Genomic DNA, 10700 nt, shown 5'->3' on the forward strand with positions numbered 1-10700 from the left:
TGAGCGGTGGGTGCTGGGGGCCGGGAGCCCCGGGCCGGGCCGGTTGTGGGTGTCGGGGCGGCAGCGGGGGGTTGGGGATTCAGGACCGGGAAACGGGTCCGGTTTGAGCTCAGAACCGGGTATCGGGGAGAGATTCAGGGCTCGGGACCGGGCGCTGGGGAGAGGTCGGGGCTCAGGACCGGGGAACTGGGAGCTTGTTCAGGGCTCAGGACCAGGCACTGGAGCAGATTTGGGGCTCAGGAGCAGGCACTGGTGGGTGGTTTGTACTCAGGCCCAGCTTTGGGGCTCAACTGGGCACCGGGGGGTGGTTCAGGGCTTGGGTCTCCCACTGGGTCCAGCTGGGGGTTTGGGAACAAGCTCTGGGGCGGTTTTGGGGCAGAGCCCGGGGATTTCTGCAGCCCAGAAAAAAGACTAAGTCGTGCGTTTTCTGTGCTTGAAAATGCCGGCGGAGTCCTGCGGGTCTGGGCTCAGAAAAATGACCAAGTGCTGCGTTTTTGGGACTTGGAAACGGAGGCTCCGTCGTCTGTTTTCAGCCCCAAAACCGTGGCCCGGGAGGGGGGCCCTTTGGGCGGTGGGAGGCAGAGGGGGGTGGGAGGGCGCTGGGGCCCGGGCGGGAGGGGGGGTAGGCAGGGTGCGTGGACCCCCGCCGGAGGTGGGGGTCCGGTCGCGTTGTTCCCCAAAGTGCGGGACGCCGGCATGCACCAGGCCGAATTAAACGTCTGAGATAGTCTCTGGGCGAAAAGGCACTTTTCCCACTTCATTTGAGAGTCCAACTGTTTATTCACCGGACTAGTCATTGAACAATAAACACACTCATTAGGCAACACGTGTACAATTATGACAGTTCATATTCATATACAGGCCATGACAGTGATTGATTTACAACCTGGCCAAAAGCCAGGAGCAGTTGAACAAGCACAAGCTGTGATGGGCTGGGGCTGGAGCCAGAGCTGGAACCACCCAAGAGCTGGAGGCGAAAACGAGCTGGAACCATCAATGGGCTGGAGCCAAAACTGCCCAGGAGATGAAACCCAACTGGAGCCCACCAGGAGCTGGACCTGCAAAAAAAAAATGGGTGCAGAAAGTAAAACATCGCTGTGTGACCAACACTGTTTCCAGCAAAACCCCAAACAGCCCCCTACAAACTACTGTGCAGAAAATTAACTGTGCCCCAGCTGAAAGCAGGACAGAAACAATGACCTGGGGCTGCAAATGAGCTGGAACCACCCATGAGCTGGAACAGAAACAAAATGGGTGCAGAAATAACTCACCTGAAGGTGCAAATGAGCTGCAGCCACAAGGAACAGGGGCTGAAATGAGCCAGAGCCATCCATGAGCTGGAGTCCAAATGAGCTGGAATCGAGCTGGAGCCGTCCATGAGCCGGACTGAATCCAGAGCAGAAACAAACAGGAGCCGCAAACGAGCTGCAGCCAAAACTGGGGAAGAGAAAGGGAAAAAAACACAGTAAACATCATGGGTTGAGATAAAGACAGTTTAATAGGACAAAAAAGGAAGAAATAATAGCAATAATAATAGTAGTAGTTATAATGATGATAAAATATACAAAACCAAGTGACACAGAGTGCAGTTGCTCACCACCCGCTGACCCGTACCCAGCTGTGCAAACTCTGCTCAGCAAAAACTACACCATCCCTGTAGGATCAACACTGTTTCCAGCACAAACCCAAACCAGCCCCGTACCAGCTACTGGGAAGAAATTAACTGTGCCCCAGCCTAAACCAGGACAGAAACGATGACCAGGGGCTGCAAACGAGCTGGAACCGTCCATGAGCTGGACCAGGAACAAAATGGGTGCAGAAATAACTCACCCGAAGGTGCAAATGAGCTGCAGCCACAAGGAAGAGGGGCTGGAATGAGCCAGAGCCATCCATGAGCTGGAGCCGCAATGAGCTGGGGCTGGAGCCGTCCATCTGCTGGACTGGAACCAGAGCAGAAACAAACAGGAGCCGCAAACGAGCTGGAGCCAAAACTGGGGAAGAGAAAGGGAAAAAAACACAGTAAACATCATGGGTTGAGGTAAGGACAGTTTAATAGGACAAAAAAGGAAGAAATAATAACAATAATAGTAGTAGTAGTAATAATGATGATAAAATATCCAAAACCAAGTGACACAGAGTGCAGTTGCTCACCACCCGCTGACCCGTACCCAGCTGTGCAAACTCTGCTCAGCAAAAACTACACCATCCCTGTGGGATCAACACTGTTTCCAGCACAAACCCAAACCAGCCCCGTACCAGCTACTGGGAAGAAATTAACCGTGCCCCAGCTGAAAGCAGGACAGGAACAATGTCCTGGGGCTGCAAACGAGCTGGAACCGTCCATGAGCTGGACCAGAAACAAAACGGGTGCAGAAACCACCAACCTGAAGGTGCAAATGAGCTGGAGCCACAAGGAACAGGAGCAGAATTGAGCCAGAGCCATCCATGAGCTGGAGCCGCAAGGAGCTGGGGCTGGAGCCGTCCATCTGCTGGACTGGAACCAGAGCAGAAACAAACAGGAGCCACAAATGAGCTGGAGCCAAAATCGAACTGCAGCCGTCCAGGAGCCGGACCTGGAACAAATGGGAGTGAACCCACAAACAGAAACAAACGGGGGCCCAAACGGAGCTGGACCCGAAACAAACGGGGGCCCAAAGAACCAACCTGAAGCCGTACGGAGCTGGAGCGGTGCCGTCCTCACAGGTCTCCGGGGGGGCGCAGGCCATGCTGTCACGTGTCCCCAGGCAGGTGGCAGCATCAGCCTCGGCTCAGGCAGCCCGGCTCCTTCCCAGGGCTCCTCACCCCACGCAGGTCCCGGTGTGGCTGGGGCTCCTCCGTCCATCCGCCCATCCCTGCAGAGGGAGAGAGGTGGGACAATCAGCTCCTGGTGGCACCGGGATGGACAAACCTGTGGCGGCCTGGGCACAAGCAGCTCTGCCCGGACCCTCGGCAGCAGCAGCCCGGCACCGCACACCCGAGAGGGGACGGGACACCAGAAATGTCCCGTTTCTCCCCAGAAGGGTGGGTGACAGCCACATCTGGCTGAAAACCTGCCCACGCAGCAGCGTCACAGACCGACTCCAGCAGCCCCAAGGTGGGGCCGGGGCCAGCACCGGCAGCACATGGCCTCCCCCGTCCCGGGGCCACGCTCCTCGCCCGGGCACCGGGGTGAGCCTTCCCTGCACATGGGCACCGACACGGGCATCACCGGGGCCACCAACACCTCCCGAGGGACCAGCGGCTCTGGGATGGCCATCGCTCCCTCTGCCCGGCTTCACCGTTAACTGACGGGGCTGCAGGAGCTGGGGTGGGTCCCTGGAGCGGCCTCTGCTCCCACCGCAGCACATTTTGAGCCGAAAAAGAAGGATTTAGGTAAATGCACAGCTTCAAACAGAGCTCAGAGCCACCCCAAGGCCCTGCTGTGGCAGTGCCCTAATGCTGCCCGCCCCAGCCCACCTGCCTGCGAGGATGACGCTGGGTAGGGCCGAAGGGCTGAACCCCAGTGGAAACCAATTCCCCTCGTCCGAACTCTCCCCGGCTCCGGCAGAGCCCATGCTGGGCTGGAGGGGTTTGTCCTCCCGGCAGCCGCTCTGGAAAACAACTGTGGAGAAGAAACCAGCTGGTGCCTGCACCGGGAGGAGGGAGCCCGGCAGCAGGAGGGGTCACCGGCCACCCCAGGAGACCCCCAGCCCCACTGAGTCCCCTCCTCCCCCGGGGACACGGATGGGAGTCAGGCCCAGGAGCTGCCAGCGTCTTTGAGTGAGGATTGATCCCATGGTGGAAATCGGGAGCTGCCGGGGACCCCCAGCCCCACTAGCTGAGCTGCAGCCACTGTCCCCCGCGAGGGGACCTCAGAGGGTTGATGCCGAAACCCGCCAGGAAAGTCACCGGGCCGCGTCAGAGAGGCTGGCTTGACCTTGGATGTCCTGGAGTGTCCTTTGTCCTTCAGGGACAGCTCTCAGCTTCTACACAGCAAAGTCTTCATGTCCAGGGCCTGGACATCCTTTAGGTTGTTTTACTTCACAAACGTCTGCAGTAAAACTCCACCACCTCATCACGCTGCGGTGTTGAATGGGACCCAGTACGGATTCGCAAAGTCCATACGCTTCCATACGCCAAAGACTGACCGATGTCATCATTAGGGAAAGGCATTTTCTTCACACTCCCCAGGCAGGGGAGCACAGCAGCCGTCGTGCCTGGCACACGCAGCAGAGCCCTGCGGAGCGGCCAGGGGGCAGGCAGCACCAGGACGGCAGCTCCCACAGCTGGGAAACATCACGGCCAGCAGCCAGCGCCACATCTGTCCACGGTCACTCATGGGCTCCTGGCAAAAACCCAGCTGCCAGCGGGGTCAGGCACAGATGGGTAGAGCTCAGAGAGGGACGGGGACAATAAAACAGCCTGTTTTATTGTGGGGGAAAGAAAAGCGTGGTAAAAATGAATGCACAAATACAACCGCTGTGTGAAGTCAAAACTTTAACCTTTAATCTTAAATTTCAACTGTACACTTCAACCATAACCTGTGGTGAGCAAGCACACACAGGGTTCTGGTAAACAGCTGCTTAAACACATCAGCTAGTGAACTGCGTTAACCAAAAGGAAACAAAAATGCATTTAATTACACCCCTGAGCTCATCAGAAACTCCTACAGAATCACAGAATAGTTTAGGTTGGAAGGGACTTCTAAAGCTCACCTAGTCCAACCCCCCTGCCATGAGCAGGAGCACAACGGTGTGGAGCCATTGTCACCCCAAAGGAGGTGATGCCGGCATCGATTTCAGCGGCGTTTACCTCTCCATGAAAGAGCCGGCGCTGGGGGTGTTCCTGGTCGTGACGGCAGCCGTTTTGGTGGACTCCGCCCTCAAAACCTGCTGGAGAAAAAGCAAGGTGCTCCCACCACGGAGGACCTGCAGCCCTGCCGACGACAACGACAAGGAGTACCTTATCTACACGCTCTGAGGGTGGGGGGTATCCCCTTTTTGGCCACCCCCAGCCCTGCGAGGTGGGAGACATCCCTCCTCTCCCCCTCAAAACCATTTTTTTCCGGTGCATTTTGGGCACCTGCCTGCTGCTTTAGAATTATTTGAATTCCTGCGGCGGGGGCTTTATGTTTTTTTAATTCTTTTGTAGGGAAACAGAGGCGGGGTGAATTACTTGGGGAGGGATTAAAGCTTCCCTCCTCCTCTTTCTTCCAGTTTTGGGGGGGTTTCTGCCCAGTTTCCCAGCTCGTCTCTCCCAGTAGGGGAGAACTTTGTAGAGTGGGGTTGATGGTTGGACTCCATGATCCCAAGGGTCTTTTCCAACCTGAATGATTCTATGATTCTAGAGCAGGGCTCAGAGCCCCGTCCAACCTGGCCTGGAGTGTTTCCAGGGATGGGGCATCGACCACCTCTCCGGGCAACCTGGGCCAGTGTCTCACCACCTGCAGCACAGAAAATTTCTTCCTTATATTTAGTCTGAATCGTCCCTCTTTTAGTTTAAAGCCATCACCCCTCATCCTATCGCTACACTCCCTGATCAAGAGTCCCGGGATGGGGAATTGGCAAAAAAAAAAAAAAGGAAACACGAGGGTTGAAATATTGTCCTGTCCTGTTCGGACTGGTCCAAGGGCTAGTGCATGCGTAATCTCGTTTAATTTGCTCAAAGGCTTGTCGTTGCTCAGGGCCCCACGTAAACTCATTTTTCTTCTGGGTCACTTCATAGAGAGGTTTCACAATCTGACTATAACCTGGAATGCGCATTTTCCAGAAAAGCACAATGCCTAAGAAGGCTCGTGTTTCCTTTCTGTTAGTAGGTGGGGACATAAATGTTATTTTGTTAACCACATCCATAGGGATCTGGTGATGCCCATCTTGCCACTTCATTCCTAAAAACCGGATCTCTTTTTGTAGCAAAACCTGCTTTTAGAAGAATTTTCATTATTCTCTTACCTTTCTTAACAACTTCTGCTGCTCTATTACCCCACACAATGATGGCATCAATGCACTATGCAGGTGTTCCGGAGCTCCAGCCGTCTCCAGTGCAGTCTGGATCCGTCCACGGCAAATAGCAGGGCTGTGTTTCCACCCCGGGGCAGTCGATTCCAGGTGTAATGGACGCCTCTCCAGGTGAAAGCAAACTGTGGCCTGCACTCCGCTGCTAAAGGAATAGAGAAAAATGCATGGGGAACGTCAATCGTGGCATACCATTTGGCTGCCTTTGACTCCAGTTCATCTTGCAGTTCTAGCAAGTCCGGCACGGCAGCACTCAGCGGTGCTGTGACTTCATTCAGGCCACGATAGTCTACTGTTAATCTCCAGTCTCCGTCACACTTTTGTACTGGCCATACAGGGCTGTTAAAAGGGGAGCGAGTCTTGCTGATCACTCCTTGGCTCAACATCTACAATTAGCAGATGAGTTCCTACTCGGAGCAGAAAACCGCTCCGTGAGGGCTGGGGCAGTCATCCTCCTGGAAGGATTCTTTCTTCTCTCTCTTGTACCTTGCAACTCACTCACTCCTGCCTGTAGGGCCAAGGTAGGTCTTCTATCCCACTTCCTCATGTCCTCTCCATAGTCACCGAGGCAAAATCAGAGGATATCTCGTAGTATGTTCTGTCTCTCTTGAGCCGGCTTCATAAGAGGGCATCTTCTCCTAACGGCTGCGACGTGGGTCCATGCAGGGGAAGAGTGGGGTCTTTCCTCAATCCTAGACAGTCTATCAAACAGTTTCTCATTCTTTTCAATCATTTTCTCAGTTTTCTCAGTCAAGTTTTCCACAGCTGTCCCTTCACGACGGCTAAAGTCCTTTCTCATATTTCGCAAGTCCTTCATAGAGAAGGATTTAACAATTACCCCTGCGTCTGATTCCTCCTCCTGTGTTGACGCTGCCCGAGAAATACCCTCTGATCTGCTTTAGAAGGACTCATTCCTGGATCTTCATCAGAAGAGCCTTCTCCCCTGGTATCCGGCTTTATCTGGTCTTTGTCATAACAGGCAGGGAAATGAACAGACCGCTTCTTTTTTTTTCTTTCTGGTCACCGGGGCAACTTGTACCAGTGCTGATGGAGTTTGAGTAGTGGCAGCGCACGTCATACAATACCTACTCCTGCACCAACATTTAGTAAGAAACCACTCCTGCAACACACTCAGGATAATCAACAAAAAAAATCATGATTTTAAGCAAGCAACAACCATTTCTGAAATCCAAAACACATACATCTCCTAGCTCTGATGGTGACAATTTGGAAAGAGCAGTAAAGGGCGAAGTAAACTCTCCCAAGGTGAAACTGAAAGTGTAATTAGTAACAAAATGCATTACACAACGCCCAAAGTATGCAGGTAAAGAAGTTATCCCATCAGTCACAGCACGGATCAGCATTAAACACAACAGCAGACTAGCATGTTTAAACCACCGCATACAAACACAGAGAGCAAATAAATTATACAACGCATACAGCAGGTTAAGCAGCGTTGTATCAACTAACTTGAAACAAAACCCTACAAAGAGACAACACAATATTCTGTCCAAAACCAACAGGGTGTGAGCTGTCTGTTTCCATCTCTGGGCAAGCTGGAACTCAAACTATTGAGGCAATCTGTCAGAGCCCTGGTCGAGCCCCACCTTGGGCACCAATCAATCTGTCGTGGTTTGGGCCGGACTGGCCGCTGAAGGGAACGACAGATGGTCTCCCCCTCTCTCCAAGGAGAGGAGGGAGACAGAGAAAGAGACTTAGGAGTTTAGAAAAAAACTAAACTGCTTTAATGAAAATAATAATAATAAATTAATAAAATAATAATTTTAAAATAATGAAATATGTACATATATATTTAAAACCGTATCGAGGTCCCAGGATGACGATCGCGTCACCAACAGGCACTGAGGAAGTCCCAGACTGATGGAACGGATGGAAGCTGGATTCCGTATCTGGAGTCGGGAACCCACGGATCGGGATCAAAGGCAGACGAACAGACAGAGTCCTCCTTGGATGCCGGCCACTGAGAAAAGAGCTGACCCTTTGATCCCTCAGCTTTTATACCAAGCGTGATGCCCATGGGATGGAATACCCCATTGGTCAGTTCTGGGTCACTTCTCCTGTCCCCTCCTCCCCGCAGGTGCGACCCCTCTACGTTTTTCCACTTCTGACCCTCCAACGGGGCAAATAAGGAAGGTAGCTGACCTGGGTTGTTACAGCAACAAGTATAAGCAGGAGCCTCTCTGCGTACCATTGCTAGGCATAAATTACAAATAATCAGGTCTTATCACTGAGAACAAACACTGCCTCCATAATTTGCTGTTAATAGAAGAGGCTCAGGTAAAAGGTAAAATTACTGAACAGCACATTGGGTCTGTTTTACCTCAAACCAGGACAAATATAAACAGATTTAATCGAATAAGATTAATTAACATTAATAATACTAAAGAATGAATATTGATACCAATACAAATATAAAACATACAAGGATTATAGTCACCCCATTCCATCAGCAGGAAGCCGTGCACTCCCCGCGGGGACAGCCAATGTGGGACACTGCCAGCGCTGCGGCTTCGGGAGGAAGGGAAGGGCTCAGGGGTCCGGCACCGGAGCAAGGAGTTCTCAGGATGGCAGACATCCAGGAAGAGAAAGACTTCTCAGCAAACTTCCTAATTTATACTGAATGTGACATTCATGGTATGAAATAAGTCTGTTGGCCAGCCTGGGTCAAGTGCCTGGGTCTTGCTCCTCCTCATCCCTGCACCTGGCAAGCTCGAAAACACTGAGACCTTGAAACAGGCACACCATAGCTGGCTACAAAGTAAACATTTTCACAAATTCAGACAACAGAGTCTTCTAGAAATGCAGTTTCCCCAAGTATTAGAAGAGAAGTTACTGAAAAGTAAAATTACTGAAAGAGAAATTAACCCTGTGTCGCTTAAAGCAGGACACTTCCTAAAATTCAGGTTCCTGACTTTCCTCTTCCCCTGAAGGAAAGGCTCCTCTGGTGCAGGTGACCTGCAGAAATGCCCCAGCGGTTCTGGTCCCAGCCCTGCTGCCCCCAGCACCTCAGGGGACATGATACCCCCCAGCCTTGGCCCTGCTGGGAACCAGCTGCAGCTCTTGGGGTTTTGCAGGAAGGAACAAAAAACATTCTTCAGAGTAACAGCGAATACCTGAAACTGAGAAGCAGAAGAAACTGTGGACAAAGCCAGGCAGCAGCACACAGGTGGAGCCAATTCAGGTGCCTCCAGCTGTTGGTGCCTCTCCTCATGCCTCCTGGTACTCACTGGGATTAGGGCAGTATCCAGCACCTCTGCTTCCCCTCTTTGGAGAATCCCTGGAAGTTCTGAGTCCATCAGCCATCCGGTCTGTGCGTTTGGGTGCCAAGACCATGCCCTGGTGTCCCGGGAACACCCTGTGCAGCCCAAACCATCCTGGCCTGGAAACAGATGCAGTCCAGAGCTAGCCATGTAAAATGGCTCATTTTAGGATCCTGGCGAATTCAGCAGTGCTGGCATTACACAGGGACCATAAAACCTGCACCAAAAATGCGTTAACTCCACCAAAGGAGACCTCAGACACAGCCCCCAGCATTGCCCACCCACGTCCCCCAGCCCCCAAGAGCCCTCCCGGCCACGGCCCCCACCCCAAAGCCCACACAAAGTCAGTACCGACCCCCCAAAATGTGGTACAGCGCAGAGAGAGGTGTTATGTCCCCCTGTGCAGGTTGGGGACCCCCCCAGAACACAGACACAGGCCCCCCCGCTGACCCCCCGGGGGTGTTCCCAGGGGACGGGTCACCCACAGCCACCCCACGGGCCTGGCACCCAGGGTCCCCCCCTGTGCACGGGGACCCCGCGCCCCCGGCCGAGCCCCCCGGGGCTGCTCCGGGATAGAGCTGACCTCCCACCGCCCCCACCGGGGGGGGCCCAAACACCCCCCACCCCGGGTCCCACCACCCACACAGCCCGACCGGGCCCCGGCACCCCAACCCAGGGGGAACAAACACCCCCACCCCGGGCACCCCTCAGACCCCGAACGGGCACAGACACCCCGCAGGAGCCGCGGCCGGGCCCAACCACCCCCCCGGCCCTGACCGGGCCCGGTCCCCCCTCACCGCGGCAGGGCCCGGGGCACGGCAGGGCCCCCAGGTCGCCCGCAGACGGGCCCCGAGCCCAGCAGGGACCCCCCCTTCCAGTCAGAGACCCCCCATTACAGTCAGGGCGCCCCCCTTCAGTCGAGGAGCCCCCCTCCAGTCAGAGACACCCCCCCACTCCAGTCAGAAAGCCCCCACCAGTCAGAGACCCCCCTCTCCAGTCAGGGGGGTCCCCTCTCCACTCAGAGACACCCCACTCCACTCAGAAACCCCCCTCCCCACTCAGAACCCCCCCCACCCCAGTCAGGGGGGACCCCCCTGGCGCCCCCGCGCCCTCACCTGCTCCCGCCGTCCCGCTCCGCCGGGCCCCGCCCGCTGCGCTCCGCTCTCGCGCCCCCTGGCGGCGGTGCCCGGTACTGCAGCGGCGCCTGCCTCACCCGGGGCTTCTTGTAGCCTCGGCTGGCTCCGCGTGCACCTGGCGGGGGCGGGGCCGGGGGCGGGGCCTCGCGCCCGCTGTCCAATCCGCGCCGCGGACGTCACACGGGAACCACCAATGGCGAGGCAGGCGGGAGTAGATAAGGGCGGGCGGCGGGAGGCGCGTGGTTGCGCGTGTGAGGGTGTGGGTGTGTGTTGGGCCGTAGGGGGGTTCC

The 10700-nt window shown here is 55.0% G+C and overlaps 1 protein-coding gene across 13 annotated transcripts; it reads right to left on the reverse strand.

Annotated features, from left to right (window-relative positions):
- Positions 1-314: 314 nt before the first annotated feature.
- On the reverse strand, positions 315-10430 carry LOC134516529 (uncharacterized). Of its 13 annotated transcripts, none has more exons than XM_063336805.1 (8): positions 10390-10430; positions 5931-9491; positions 4792-4868; positions 3457-4401; positions 2385-2852; positions 1831-1991; positions 1272-1437; positions 315-1058 (listed from the first exon to the last, which is right to left on the reverse strand). In XM_063336805.1, exons 4-8 carry the CDS (start codon positions 3552-3554, stop codon positions 836-838), a joined length of 1116 nt encoding a protein of 371 aa, XP_063192875.1. In that variant the 5' UTR covers positions 3555-4401; positions 4792-4868; positions 5931-9491; positions 10390-10430; the 3' UTR covers positions 315-835. The 13 variants fall into 13 exon arrangements, with proteins under 13 accessions (XP_063192875.1, XP_063192880.1, XP_063192883.1 ...); XM_063336810.1 differs by having other exon boundaries at positions 5931-9393; positions 10390-10425; XM_063336813.1 differs by lacking the exon at positions 10390-10430 and having other exon boundaries at positions 5931-9127; positions 9242-9516.
- Between the last annotated feature and the right edge of the window lie 270 nt (positions 10431-10700).

Source organism: Chroicocephalus ridibundus, chromosome 5 (assembly GCF_963924245.1).
Source record: "Chroicocephalus ridibundus chromosome 5, bChrRid1.1, whole genome shotgun sequence".
In the NCBI taxonomy this organism is placed as follows: domain Eukaryota; kingdom Metazoa; phylum Chordata; class Aves; order Charadriiformes; family Laridae; genus Chroicocephalus; species Chroicocephalus ridibundus.